Below are 15,791 nucleotides of genomic sequence, written 5' to 3' on the forward strand. Positions count from 1 at the left end.
CTCTTCTCATTCTGCATCGCCGCCACGTGCGTATGTAAACAAAGGCACTGCGCATGCGTGTTTTACCCATATTCTATCGCAATATTTCATTTTCTTATCGTTGCCCAAAATTACACCAGTATTACCGTGAACGGTATGATATGGCCCAGCCCTACTCTCCAAGTAGTCTGGCTTCCTTCCACAGTCCAAAGACATGCAGTTAGTGGGGTTAGGTTAACTGTTGTGAATGAGTGGGAATGGTTGAATGGTTGTCTCTGTCTGTGTTAGCTCTGCAACAGATCGGTGACCTTTCCAGGGTATACCCTGCCTCTTGCCTAAGACAGCTGGGATGGAACTGGGATCGACCCTGAATAAGCCTGGATGGACTTTTCAGTTAATGCTGAATATTTAGATAATAACTATAGAAATATTAACCTGGAGGGGAAAAGTGAAGACGCACATGCACAGTGCAGCATATGTAAGGAATAACAGACGGGTGTGTTTTAATCTGATCCAATTTGTCTTTTAGACAGTGGAGGAAAATGTGTACTGTCTTACATTGTGTGGAAATGAAGGCACAGAGGTCAAACGCTGCCTTTTGCAGATTCGGTCTCTTTATTTTTTTTAAATTCGTGGTAAATTATTGCCTGGTTTGTTTGTCATTGTATTAATATAGTTGTGCTCAACTAACAGTGTCTTTTTGTTTCTTTGTTGAGGACTTATGTGGGTCACAGCATGTTTTTATATTAAATTATAACATGTCAGTAAACTGTCCCTTGATATAATTATTTTCCAGCGTAACCCTTGGTGAACTTAATTGTTTGTGTGTAGTTGTGAGTCTAGGCTGCACACACAAAGGCGTTATTTGATATTGGTTCATGTGTATCTTTACACACAAAAATCACACACAGACCTGTGCAGCATGTAAGACAACAGCGAAAACAGGGCCCCTCAGGCCGGAACCTAATTGTTACTCTTGGTGTAGCTAGTCCAGGGATTAGCTGCTGGCTGGGGAGTACTATTCACTCCCCTTTTCATTCCCTCTGACCACTGGGCCTTATCACCATCAATCTGACACCTTGTTTATCTGACGCTGCAGCCAGATTTGCTGGCCTAGGAGAAATGTTCACAAAGGCCCTGGATCATCAGCACTTTGATTGTGGTCATTCATATGGCTATTACGCTCTCTAGTCCCAGTTATCCCAGCATCCCTCTGTTTCCATGAACTACATGCAGTTTTTAGTCTCTGTCCCAGAGCCTGGTAAGCTAACCTGAAGGCCTGCCAGTTTGTCTCTGACGTTTTTGTTCTTTCCTCTCAAACATAGGTGTCCCTTTACTTGATTTTTTTTGGTTTGTTTTTGTGTTCAAATACACGGGTTTTCATGTGGATTGGTTTATTTTTTCCCCTCTGGTTTTTTGCACACTGCTGCCCTATGACACCAGTCCTCAGGGACTTAACAGCAAGTGTGCAATCTGGAGTTTGCCTCTACCTTCTGATCGCCTTGTGAGTTTACTTCCATTGAAGAAGAAGAAAGATACAGGTTTTATCAGCATGGCTTCTTTTAAGCTGGATTTTCTCCCAGAGATGATGGTGGACCATTGCTCTTTAAATGCTAGTCCTGTGTAAGTAACCCTTCCTAGCCAGGTTCATTATTCCAGGTGCCTCTTGAAGTCAGCTGGAAAGAATTGTAGTGGAGTGTACGTTTAGCAACAATATGTGTACTGCAAGATCTTTTTTATTATTATTTTTTTTGCTCTTTCCAAACATTATATATACAAGACATTCAGTGTTCGTGTCGGCAGTCTATGTATATGCTTTTATTTAAAGCTGTATTTCCTTTTATAGTGAAAGAGTTAAAAATAAATACTTAAACAAATGATGCACTCCATCAAATATGCATTCTGTTTAACAAAAAAAGAGCTTGTAGGTCTTTCACTACCTTAAAATTTCAGCAAAAAGTCTTCCCTGGAAAAAAAGTCCAGATTATTGTCAATATTGGAATTTGTATTTAAGCAGTAGTCCACTATGTGTATGTTACTGGCATAGTGCAGCCTGAACTTTTCTGTCCATAACCTGATAAAGATGGTGTGAGATCGCGAAAGCCAGCGCAGCTCAATTAGACATTAAAAATTCCTTAGTGCATTGTGAGGATAGTACAGGTAATAATCTGTAGTGCTTTGATTATTTTAGTAATTGAGTGTTCTTATTCCATTTGGTAATCACATAAGAAGTACTTTTGCATTAATTAATAAGTAATAATAAATATTCAGGACAGGAAAAACCCCACAGGGCAGCGGGTAAAACGGGTGGGCAGCGTGCAAGGTCCCCTGTGATGACCCTGTTTTTCCTGAGACAGGAGGATCTGGCAATGGCCTCCAGGGCTGGCAGAGGGCTGCCTTTTGGGGCATTGTTAATAACCCCCTGTGCAGCCTTCCTGCTCTCAGTATTGGCCCCTGTGTACCAAACACCCAGGCAGTAAGAGAGCATGCCCTCCACTGAGGAGTGGTAGAAGGCCAGCAGCAGCTTCTGGTCTTCAGACTGAAAAAAGCACTTTCTTTCAAACAATACTCGGTTGAGACGAGGAATATATCCTCCACACCGCTGCCCTGCCACCAGCCTGAGTGGATGATACAAAACAGGATTAATGTTTTCATGTTGTTTACACCACTGACTCTACCGTTCACAGCAGACATTGACTCAACAGACCATTAGAAGTGCTTCAGTTTCTTTGTTCTTGTTTTGTTCTTATCTGGTAGGAGTGGCACCTGGCATGGTTTTCCGCTGCTGTAACCCATTTCTTCCAAGATTAGACGTGTTCACAGATGGACTTCTTAATATCACGGTTGTTCACCTTAGTGGGCTTGTTATTAAATTAATGTTGGCTTTGTATCAGATTGAAGCAGTCTGGCTATTCTGCTCCGATCTCAGGCATAAACAAGAAATTTTCACCCACACAACTGCTGCTCACTGGATATTTTAAATTTTTAGACCATTCTCTATAACTCTTAGAGGTGATCGAGCACATTAGCAGTATCTGAAATACTTAGAACAGCAGCATCAAAAACTGTCCACATTAAGTCACTTAAATAACTTTTCCTCACCATTCTGTTGCCTGGTTTGAACGTCAGTGCATCATCTCGACTCCGTCTACATGCTGGAATGCATGGAGTTGCTACCATGTGATTGGCTCACTAGTTATTTGCATTAATGTGTCGTTGAACAAGTGTATCTAACAAAGAGGCGGATACCCTAAGCGCCTTGAGGTGACTGCTGTTGTGATTTGGTGCTAGATGAGTAAAATTAAAGTGAAATTAATTCAATTAGCATATTTTGTGTCCCTTTCGTGAGTATTCACAGAATTAATCAGTAAAATCCACAATCAGTCATTTATGCTCCTAATCAGAGGTGATATTAGAGAAATGTGTGAAAATGTGACCATAGCCACTTTCTGTCAGACCCTAATCGATAAATGTTGTACATGTACACTATTGTTTAATGCATACTTTTAAGTTTGTTTCTAGCTCCAATTTAATGGACGGTTGTCTGTCTTTCTAGTGGGAAGAAGATGAATGGGTCCCTGGACCACCCTGACCAACCAGATATTGATGCCATTAAAATGTTTGTTGGACAGATTCCCCGGTCTTGGTCGGAAGAGCAGCTTCGTGAACTGTTTGAACCTTATGGAGCAGTCTACGAGATTAATGTTCTCCGAGACCGCAGCCAGAATCCACCGCAGAGCAAAGGTCGGCGGCATGTAGTTACACTCACATAAGGTCATTAAGAAACAGCAAATATCCAGATGAGAGAGGCACAATGCAACAGCTGTATTCATTCTGAACCTGTAGTAGTCTAATATGTCACCCTTAAATGTAACTTCTTTGTCACAATTACAAACACAATTTGTTCAAACTAAATGGGCTGCAGTAGGGGTGGGCGATATAAACGATATACGATAAAAACTATCAATTTGGCCAACGATAGAGATTTTGACTATATCGCGACAGCGCATGTTGATGATGTCATCAAGCTTCGCCTGTTTTGGTCGAAAGCATCGCAGCGGCTACAACCATTATCATCTGCAGATTACGGTGACAGTCACAGCAAAGAGATGAAGCACTGTTGAAATATGGGGAAAGCCAAAAACTGCGCTTCCTCCACTTCCGTAACATTGATTCATTAATGCTGAATTCTCTGCAGCTGCTCTGTTCCCATGTTGTTGCAGTATATTAATAACTAACCTCGTATTGTGGATGAATGATCTCAGTTGTTCTCCTGACTGAAGTTTGGCCCGTGTACAGCATCCTGCTATGCGATTGCATTTGTCCCTGACCACCAGAATCCCTCACGTTAACTTTTATCGAGTGGAAAAAAAGTTGTTGTTCATCCTCCAGCTTCACTGTGCTAATGTTATGCTAACATAGCTGTGTCGCTAGCAATCACGTAGCACAACATTTTAAACCAGGTAGTCCAACTTCAGTAACCCTGCAAACGTCACTGCTGTTTAGTTTCTGTCTTCATTTATGTTGGAAGTGGCAGCAGAGCTGTACGTTTGAATTAGCTTCAAAAATCTCTCAGTCAGAACATGGTATGAAATGTTTAGGTGTAAACTAGCGAGCTAACTTCCTGTTAACTTCTAACTCCGTTAAATTTAATAAATTCTGTTTTCATGGATGTTAAACTTAATTGTTACACCTGCTAAAGCAGCAACGCTGATGATTTTATTAAAGATGAAAGAATTTAGACCGTTTTTAACTCTCAGTGTTCGTTTGACTTTGGGACCTGAAGCAGACGGAGTTTAGGACCCAGATTACTCCGTGAAGCTCCTCACTACAGCAGCCGTAATGCTCTGACAATCCATCAAGCAGTGCAGCTTACCAAAGTTGTACTAAAACATTTTTTAACAGATTTCTGCAGCCAAAATCGGTTCGAGGTCAGTAAGCACAACCAGAATTCATACACAAGGCACACTCTCGATTTTTGAGAAAATTAAAGGATTTTAAGTCCTTATAGTGTGGAAAATACCTTATACAGAAGAAAATAATATATCGTGATATATATCGTTACCGCACGTGCTTCAAATTATATCGCGATATGAATTTTAGGCCATATCGCCCAGCCCTAGGCTGCAGTCTTCAGGTCAGATGACGCCTGCCAAACAGGTGCTGGCTTTACATTCATAAGGAGAAAATTGCTACATCAACAGGCTGCAAGTATGAGTTTTGGGGGGTTGGAATTATGGGGGACTCCATAATTCAGTGACCCTTGGTCACTAGTGGAAACAGAAAATTTGCAATTTTTCTGAAATGATCTTAACCATTGCAGAGCTGTCCCAGATATACTAACCCATGCCTCTCTATCAAAATGTGATGGTTGATTGTTGTGTCAATGTCAGTCACAGTATTTAAACGCTAAAGAGGTTGGTAAAAATGAAGATAAAATGTTATTGTAGGGGTAGGGTAGGTGACACCAATAAAAGAATCAGGGGCTACTGTTTTGTATTTTATGGGTTTAATTTTATCCTTAAAACAGGTTTAAAATTTATAAAGTTAAAGTTAACTTCTCACTTTGAATCTGAGACGGTCCACTGTGTTAAAGAACTCTCTGGCTGTGCTTATTAGCAGTAATTAATGTTGAGAAATAGTTGGTCCATAAATATTTGGACAGAGGCAACTTTTTTTGTTGTTCTGCTCAGATGCAGTTGAAGTTCAGATTTCAGCCTTAATTTAGTGGGTTGAACAAAAAGATTGTATAAAAATGTGAGAAAATAAAGCACATTTTAACACAATCTTTTCATTTCAGGGGCTTAAAAGTAACTGAATGAATTAAATAACTGAAAATAAAATGTTAATTTCTAATACTTGGTTGAAAGCCCTTTGCTGGGAATGACAGCCTGAAGTTTTGAACTCATGGACATCACCAGATGCTGGGTTTCCTCCTCTTTAATGCTCTGCCAGGCCTTTATTGCAGCAGCTTTCATTTGCTGTTTGTTTGTGAGACTCTCTGTCTGAAGTTTAGTGTTTAACTAGTGAAATGCATAATTATTTGGATTAAGATCAGGTGACTGACTTGGACTATTTCACTTCTTTACCTTAATAAACTTCTGGCCAATCAGTTTGACTTTAGCAAACTTTAGTTTGCATTTAGCTGGATTCGAACAGACAGTATGTCTCTGAGCACCTCAGAATTAATTCAGCTGCTTCTGCCCTAGTCACATCATCAATAAAAACTAGTGTCCAAGTGCCACTGCAGCCATGCACGCCCAAGCCATCACACTGTCTCTGCCGTGTTTTACAGATGATGTGGTATACTTTGGATCATGAACTGCATCTTCTTCATACTTTTTTTCTTGTCATCATTCTCATAGAAGTTGATCTTGGTTTCATCTGTCCAAGGAATGTTTTTCAGAGATGTGCTGGCTTTTTAGTTGATTTTTAGCAGTCCAGTCTAGCCTTTCAATTTCTGAGGCTTATGAGTGGCTTGCACCTTGCAGTGAACCCTCTGTATTTACTTTCATGCAGTCTCTTTATGGTAGATTTGGGTAGCGATACACCTTCCTCCTGGAGAGTGTTGGTCATTTGGTTGGTGTTGTGAAGGGGTTTCTCTTCACCATAGATTTTAAGGGACAAAAGTGTCTGGACTTTTCTGGAGTTTGTTGAAGACATTTTCACTTCTCATCCCAGAGCAACAGCGTTTGGGAAGGATCTCAACCCTGGATTATAGATACCAGACAGTTGGTGTCGTAAGCCACCCCCTCTGTTCTAAAATGGTCGTTCATAGTGGACATAGATGCCTTCTTTCTCAGATGAGAGGTGAAATGTCTTCAAGAAACTTAAAGAAGTCCAGATGCTTTTCTTTCCAAGCTCCTTAGACTACCATGACCTGGATGACTGAGAACCTTCACAGACATTTCATTGGGGTTTTTTCTCTTCACTAAAATGCTGTTAGTGTACTACCGTGGCCTCATTTGTCTGTTCACCTGGAAAACAGAAAGAAGAAACATGATCTAATTAAATACATAAATGGCCAGAAATAAACAAATCAGTTTCAAAATATAGGGTTAATACTGAAGTCAGGTGTTTTTAAAACAACAACAACAACAAATCCCTCCCCAAACATCTAAAGTATGTCCATGGTTATGTGTAGGTCCAACAACATGCTGTTTAAAACCAGAAGACTTCATTATTCTGGGGATAATGGATTAAGATAAGGGAAATAAGTAAGATCATTAACATAAATGATAAAATCCCCAGCAAAAATAATATGATTACATAAAAATACTATTGACGATTTAGAAAACAAAATTTTGGAGGTGTTTTATGCTTTAAAAAGCAGCACCTGAAAGCTACAGACTTTATCAACCTTAATAGGTGAGGTGGTTATTTAAACTGTTAAACATTACAGGCAAAACTCCACCCCGCCCACTTTCTCTGGAAGGAATTAAACAATCATAAGTGGGAGGGCATAATTCACCAAATAGACCGTACTCTCCAGATTTCATCCACATTTCTGTTAAGAACAAAATCAAGCCAATAGAGATGAAGGAAAACCAGGTGTTGAGGTTGAGCACCTTGCTTAATTGCCCCATTCCACGGCCACAGGTATGAGTGGGGTCAGAGATAAAAAAAAAAAAGATAGAATTTTTGTCTTTGTAAAGTTTTATTTATTAAAATAACCTTGTTGAATTTCATTTCTCTGGAAGCATTTTGTGATGAAAGTTGGCACACGTGTAGAGAAGGTAACCCAGAGGAGTAGTCAACTGACAATTTCATGTTTACAGTAGAGATGGCACGTTACCGATATCATAAATTTGGATATCTGCCGATACTGATATGAAACTGATATAGTGTATTTTTAATCAATAAAACTGTTTTTAATATCTTGCTGCATTTTGTATAAGTTTACACTCAAGTTTTAAAAAACAACAACACTAAAGCTATTCTGTTATACCTGTATGTAAAAAATACACTACACCCAAAATATTTCATAGTTCAGCAACACTGATCAATCTAATAAACTTAAACCTGCTCCATCCTCCCTATTCTGGTATTTTAAAGAGTACTTAGCAGAAATATTAAACAACCAAACTAATAGGGTTGCAAACTCCCAGCAAAAAAAAAGAGAACCAGCCCCCACCCTCCGCCTCGTGATGACGTAATAAACTTTAATTCAATGTACGTGTGTAAAAAAATAAATAAATAAAAATAAATAAAATTAAATTAATTTTTTTTTTAAAATGCACAGAAATCAATTATTTTTCAAGAATAATTAAATGGATTCAACATCTTTCTTCAACAGACCTGCAGACTGCACAGATGGTTCCCAAAGGAAAAAGTACGATAGCTTACTAGGGTATATTAGACTTAACAGTTACTATATACAGTAATGGACTTCTATACATTTTACATCAGATTAAAACTTTGGGTGTAAGATTCAGATAATTATTTATTAAAAGCTCGACATTTTAAATGAGAATAAGAAAGAAAAGTATGTCTTTGTGCCCCCTTTTCCCTGTTCATGCCCTATCGGCCCCCCTGGCTAAACTTTGCTAGCTCCGCCCCTGCACAGTTACGTCAGCTGTAGAAAAAGATCCTGGTGTAGAAATAATATTAAATAAATTCTAACAACAGCTGATCAAGCTTAAACGTGCTGCTGTTGTTCAGCCGCTGGTTTCCTCTTTCTGGTGAGAAGTGAGACAAAAACAAAGAAGAGAGACGATCAGCTGATCATTGATCAGTTTATGATTGAAGTAGCAGCAGGAGAGAGAGAGAGAGAGGCAGTCGCTCCATATATCGGTTGTTAAGCTTAACGTGGGAATGCTTTACAAACATTCAGAGATGAACTTACACACTTGCTTTACTTCTCTCTGGGAAAACTTCCTCGGAGATGAAATGCTGGTTTGGTAGTGAGGCTTCAACCAGGCCGCCGAGAGGTCTCCCACAGCCGCTCTATCACGTGACGCACACTGCTCCGACGTGGTAAGGTTATGAACGAAGTTACGACATGTCGTGACAAGTTTTGTGAGGTGCTTTTGTGATGTTTAATGGATCGGATTACATTTTTTAATTTCTCTCCGATATCCGATCGATACGTAATATCTGATCGGTCCATCTCTAGTTTACAGATGAATTTTAATAAAATTTGTATGTGACGTTATAATTTTCTAACATTTCTAACAGGACGTTATCACATTCCTTTGAAGTTTTTAAATTTGAGCTCACATCCTTTAATTTCTTGGGAGTATGAAAGCAGTTTGAGATGAAACTTGGCCCAGAGGAGAGAAAAAATCTGAAAGTTTCACATCAACTATCAAAGGTGACTTTTAATGAATTTTTGAATATGATGCAGTCAGGCTCTTTCAGTGCAATGTTTGTTTTTATGTCTGCGCAAGCTTACATTTGCGATCAGCAATGAAGGAGAATCGGTGCAGTTGTAAAAGTGCAAGAACATTTATATGGCGGACAGGAGGCGGCTGGCCTCACTGCGGCTCACAAATGATAGCTAACTTGACTGCAGTCACAAATGCAGCCCAATGCTCCAAATTTCCCATTGCTACAGGAAATAAAAATCACCAGTTTTCCACAGACGAATATCAGCGTGCATATGAGGAGAATCGTGCAGACATCTCATTTCTCGCTGAGGAGTTTCAACAGCGTGTCCTGGATTTTGCTGATTTTTCCTCTCCTTTCTCCGTGAACCCCGGCAGGCACGTGCAGAGGGGGGGGCTAGAGGGGCTTGAGCACCCGCCCCTTTCCTGATGGGTGCCCAAAGTGCCCTTTTGTTGAGGCAACTTTTAAAAAAAAAAAAAATTTTTAATGTGTGTGTGCGTGCAGAGTCCTGTCTGTGCCCCTCAACAATAATATTTAACTATTAATCACAGTTTTGCTAAATAAAAGGATCTGGCTTGCATCAGTCACATGATCACATTTAGCCAATGATCGCTCTTGACGGCAGAACGCGCTGGTTATGAGCCGGGAACGAGCTCACAAAGAGCACGCGCATTTTTAGTGGTCCGGAGCTGTAGGAGAAACACAAGTTAACTCAGAGACACAGACTGATGCGACAAAACCAGTAAGTAGGTGTACAGCGTACACTGTAGTGTGTAGCACACAGGAGTGTTAGCTTATTACGGACACGTTGGTAAGTTGTCTTGTTGCAACTGACGAACTGAAACAAACGAGCGTGCTGTGTGTGCAACAGCGTGACAAACATTACCTGTCCTTTTATTAACTGCACATGTAGTGCTGGTCATAGCTGCTGGCTACCTGTGTAAGGCTGTCATGGGTCTGTAGTTCTGTCACCGTTTTAGGGAACATATTTAGTTTTAAAGTTTCCGGGCTTTTCCTGCCTTTCTGGAGGGATTATATTTCACTAAAAAACGGTCTAATATGCATGTCCACATAATTATGCAGTATTATAATTATAATATATTAAAAAACACACACTGTATTTTAAAGAACATACATTAAGAAGCAGATTATATTAGATTTATATTTTAAATAAGACAAAATTTGGATTTTACTGCAGTAAAATTATTGTATCTCTACAGGTTAAACATGTAATAAGCTTTGCCCCTGCACAGAGTGGATAGTGAAACAAATGGAATCATCATAAATACATTATTTCATATTTATTACTTCCCCCTCCTCATTGCTTTATTATTGTAGCTCTAGTAATAAATAATAATGTAAGGATTCTGGATCAGCACCGTGATGCCCATAGTATATACAGTATTCTGAAGAAGGTCTAAAATGTCACTGTGTGTGCGTGCATGTGTGTGTTTTATGTATATGGATTTTTTTAAATTATTACTCATGATATAACATTGTCCAGACATGGCTGGTAAGGACATGAGGAGGGAACAGTAGGAGCTGTGTGAGGCTACTAAAGGCAGTGCTATAACATTTTTCTGTCATCATTTTATTATAGATTAAGTGCAAGAGTTGTTAGGTGTGGATAATTAGATTATAGTTTATTGCAATAGCAAGTTGTGCCTTGTTCTCAGATAGACAGCAAGTGGAGAGTGATATATGAAATGATGGGATGGAAGGAAGAAGAGAAGCAAAGAGTGATTCACAGGCAGAGCCTAAATTATTTCTCACAGTTTTTGTGTCCTTATGGTTCCAAGTGCTGTCACCAATCTTTGCATTTTGTTATTATCTCATGATACTTGTTTAATCAGCTACCATCTCTCCTATGGACTTTTTACTGTCTACAGCCTCAGATCAGCACAGCCCTGCCCTTCCCATATTAGATTCTTGATGAATGTGTGTTGTTGTTATTCAGCCTGGCTCAATGTGCCCCTTTTTAACTTTGAGCACCCGCCCCTTTAAACCTCTCTGCACGGCCCTGAACCCCAGTGACGCTCCTGGCCTTTTTAATGCAATCGAGATCTGTGTCACCCTTCACATTAGTGCAGGCAAGTTATTTGTTAAGTCTTTTGAGGGGAATGAATTCTACAATCTCAGTGAATGGATTTTTATTGGAGGATATGTTTAACCTTCTCAAAAGTTTTCAATAGTGATTTTGGTAAAACAGTTAAGATTTATTTGCGTTCTGTGTGAAGAAATGAAAAGTATGTCATTTGCAATAAAAATGTCATTAAATAATTCATTTGCATTTAATGTTAATGGTTTGAAGAATGTCAGGCTGAATGGTCAGCCCCCACCTCTCCTCCCCACATCGGGCCCTCTTTGCAAAAGGTTTGGACACCCTGGTCTACTGTTTGCTTCTTGAGATGTTTTCCAATTTCTTCTATTACTATACTGCTTCTATGAAGCTCCCGTGAAGGTTCAATAACCAGACTTTGTATGCCATCATAGTGACGGGGACTACAACACACATTTGTAATCTGTCCTTAACTGGAACAAGTCCGAGTGGCTTTTGGAGAACTACTAACATGAAGAAGTTTCTGTACTTTATGAAACATTTAATGTGTTTGGTCACTGTGTGTTAGACAAAAAGATGGAAAGTACAACTACTGCTGTGGTATTATCCACATGTTTGTCTATAAATCAGTCCTCAACAATTCTTAAAAAGAATTCACTGTTTTCTTGAAACATTAAAATTTTGTAAACTGAATAGATTAAATATCCTTTCATCAACAGCATATACGTGTTATTGTGGTTCTGATTTGAATGAATAATAATAATCGTAAATTGTTGATGAATTAAAATCATGGGTGGCCCTAAACGGCTCATGGGCAGCACAGTGGTGCAGCATTCAGATTCCTGGTTGGAAACCCAACAGGGGCCTTTCTTTGTGGAGTTTGAATGTTCTGTCCATGCCTGGGTGGTGCTCTGGCTTCCATCTCTGATTAGATTAAGTGCTTAACATGTATAGAATAAAGTGCTCTATGAACACGTTAAATTATGTTAGATGTATTCTTCACTGACCACATTAATGAGTTAAGAATTGTTATTAAAATGCATGCGTGCATAATAGGGTTATCTTTATTGAGCTGAATTTTATCAACACCTTGCCTATGAATGTTTATCAAGTGTTAACAGTAGTTATTTCCCTCGTACTTTGTGAGGTACAGAAGTTTTAAAAAGTTACATCACTGTCATTTGTTATTTTTAATACATATTGTAATACAAGGCATTATTTTATCCTTTGCTTCTTCTGTTGTGTGACATTCTGTGAATTTGCTCGAGGTGGCAAAATAACCCCTCAAAACACTTTATTATTATTCTGACATTTGCTAAACCTAGAGTAATATTAGTTTATTTTTATGTTTTAAAAAAGACTGAATGAATTGAACCAGTTATACTACTAATCTTCTGAAATTGTATATATTGATTTTATTTTTGGTTTGCTGTGTTAACGTCCTTTGTTTTTAATTAGCAAAAAAGGAAAAACATGATCTTTGTATGATGTGAATCAGCTGAGTAAGATTTTTCTTTTCCAATCTCTGGCAGGTTGCTGTTTTGTAACGTACTATAGCCGCAAATCCGCCTTAGAAGCGCAGAATGCTCTGCACAACATGAAGATTCTGCCAGGGGTAGGTGATAGTCTTTGATGTGCCCTTTCAACACATGTGCGGCTCACATTGAAACCTTGAACTTAATTTTTGTATCAATTTTTGGTTGTCCATCAGAAAAGTGGACAGAGATTAAGCATATTTTGTCTGTCTGAAAGGAAATTAAATCACTCATTTTGAGACATCAAAGGCTTTGATTTCTGTGACGTCTCTATTTTCAGCAGTTTTCCACAGAGGTGCACTAAGCATTTACCCTCCAGATTCTTTGGTTGGTGTGATGTTCCCAATAATACTGGAAAAATAGAAAAGTAAAACTGCAGATTAGAGGAATTAAATAGCAAATTGACTAAGGAAGATAAAAAAATATCAGTTTAAGAAAAAAACCTGTCTCCCCGTGTTTGTCAAGATTGGTTCAGTTTTAAATCCCGATCCTTATAATCATACTTTTGTTCAATGAACTATGAAACTATTAAACCTACAAATTCACTAACAAATGGCTAAGAAAGAATAAAAGGAGGGTTTAAAATTGCTGAGTACATAAATAGCTATCCACTGTGAAATCTTAACTAGTTTTCTTGATATTAAGATAGGGTTAGTGCTTGGGTCGGTCAGCTACGGGGCCTCCTCCGAGTGGGATATGCCCCGAACACCTCACCCAGGAGATGCTCAGGGGGTATGCTAATCAGATGCCCCAACCACCTTAACTGGCTTTTTTCGATCCTGAGGAGTAGTGGTTTTACTCTGAGCCCCTCTCGAATGACTCCTCACCCTATCTCTAAAGGAGAGCCCAGCCATTCTTTGAAGGAAACTAATTTCTGCTGTTGTATTTGCACAATCTCCCTCTTTTGGGCTTTACCCAAAGCTCGTGACAGTAGGAAGGTGAGGGTAGGTTACATAGACTGGTAAATTGAGAGCTTCCCTTTTACACTCGGCTCCCTCTTTGGCACGACAGACAGTGTCTGTATAAATGCAGACGCTTCCACAGGTCCATCTCTGTCTCTCACTCTCCTCTCACTTGTAAACACCACCCAGAGATAAACTCCTCCACTTCGGGCAGCAACTCATCCCTGACCCGGACTGAGCACTTCACTCTTTTGCTGCTGAGGACCATGGCCTTTGATTTTGAGGTGCGGATTCTTATTCCCACAAATTCACACTGGGAACCACTCTAGTGCTTGTTGGAGGGCCTCCACCTGATGAACCTAATACAACCACATAATCTGCATAAAGCAGAGATCAGATCTCCACCTGGTTACACCTATAAATTCAGTCCATAAAAATGATGAACAACAGTCAGTGAAAAAGGACAGCCCTGGTGGAGTCCAGAAATAAGGCGATGTGGATCAAGCCCTTGCAACAGTTCCACAGGAACCATAAGAGACGCTCCATATTCCCAAAGCACCCGTCACGTGAGACTCTGAGGGATGCAGTTAAATGCCTCCTCAAAGTCCACAAAGCATATGTAGATAGTAAATGGCCTGTATTTGTATAGCGCTTTACTTAGTCCCTAAGGACCCCAAAGCGCTTTACACTACATCCAGTCATCCACCCATTCACACACACATTCACACACTGGTGATGGCAGCTACATTGTAGCCACAGCCACCCTGGGGCGCACTGACAGAGGCGAGGCTGCCGGACACTGGCACCACCGGGCCCTCTGACCACCACCAGTAGGCAACGGGTGAAGTGTCTCGCCCAAGGACACAACGACCGAGACTGTCCAAGCCGGGGCTCGAACGGCTACGATCGTGAGTGGTTGGGCAAACTCCCACCCTCACCCTCAAATATCTTAGAGGATAAAGAGCTAGTCCAGTGTTCCGCGACCAAGACGAAAACCGCATTGTCCCTCCTCTATCCGAGGTTCCACTAATGGACCAACTGCACCCCGCCATTTACCTTCTGGGGAGTACAATCCCCCCTCCATGTGATGTTGCAGAAAGACTTTCCACTTAAAATGCAGTATTTCAAAAACAATCTAAGAAAAATGTCAATGCTTGATCAAGAGTGAAAGTGTCACTCAGTTTTGTTTTTAAATTAATGAAAAAAATGTTTAAAAAAAAGCAGGTCTTTTAACATAAAAATGCAGCATAAACACGCACTTCCTTATTTTAAAACAATCCTTGTCTATTTATTTTATTTTCTGTTCTTCTGTAAGAAGTAGTGTAGTGACAGCGCCCCCTACTGTAGAGAAAACTTGGTACAGATCGGTACCAAGTGGCACAGATGTACCAAGGGCAAGATAATGTGGTGCTGGCTTAGCAAAGCGAGAATATTTATGCTAATTACATTTCCACCATGTAAGTGGATCTGCATCCAGAGAAGTGAAGTGTAGTGCTTGTAGTCCTGGACAAAGGCTTAATGGTTCTTCTCCTCCATTGTAAAGAGCTCTCCAAATAGCTCTGCCATCGCAGGTTATTTTTATTTATTTTATTTTTCTAAGGACCAGATGACATTTCTGATGCTTCTGGCTCTTATATTAAAAGACTAAAATTGTTCTCTGCTGAACTGGGGGAAAAGACAAAAACACTGCAAAAGCACAAATATGCTTTATTTAGTAAGTAAGTATTTAGAAACAAATACTCACAATATATGGAAGAAAACATAAATAAATAAATTAAGCAATAATATTTTCTCTTTGATATCGATTTTGGTGGCAGCATTTATAATGACTGATAAATTAGAGTTAAAAGGAAAGAGACTGTGTGAGAAACACAATCTAATCATGTTGTTGATGTTGCATAGTTTGCCCACCAGATGGCACTCTGCAACTTCAGTGTTCGCAGCAACCAGCTGATGCAAAAGGAGCTGATCTGTAGGCAAACATGTAAT

At 39.6% G+C, this 15,791-nt stretch overlaps 1 protein-coding gene across 5 annotated transcripts in view; it reads left to right on the forward strand.

The window, feature by feature from the left end:
- The window catches only part of celf1 (cugbp, Elav-like family member 1), a 59,256-nt gene that overhangs the window by 8,776 nt on the left and 34,689 nt on the right, over positions 1–15,791 (forward strand). For 3 of the 5 annotated variants that reach the window (XM_087843138.1, XM_087843147.1, XM_087843140.1), the window contains exons 3-4: positions 3,536–3,723; positions 12,898–12,980. In XM_087843138.1, coding sequence (XP_087699264.1) covers positions 3,536–3,723; positions 12,898–12,980 — 271 coding nt within the window. Of the gene's footprint in view, positions 1–873; positions 1,603–3,535; positions 3,724–12,897; positions 12,981–15,791 lie in introns of those variants that run through there. The other 2 variants (XM_087843144.1, XM_087843146.1) reach the window with 1 other exon arrangement.

This window comes from Neolamprologus brichardi, chromosome 1 (assembly GCF_056152115.1).
Source record: "Neolamprologus brichardi isolate AB-2024 chromosome 1, ASM5615211v1, whole genome shotgun sequence".
Classification (NCBI taxonomy): domain Eukaryota; kingdom Metazoa; phylum Chordata; class Actinopteri; order Cichliformes; family Cichlidae; genus Neolamprologus; species Neolamprologus brichardi.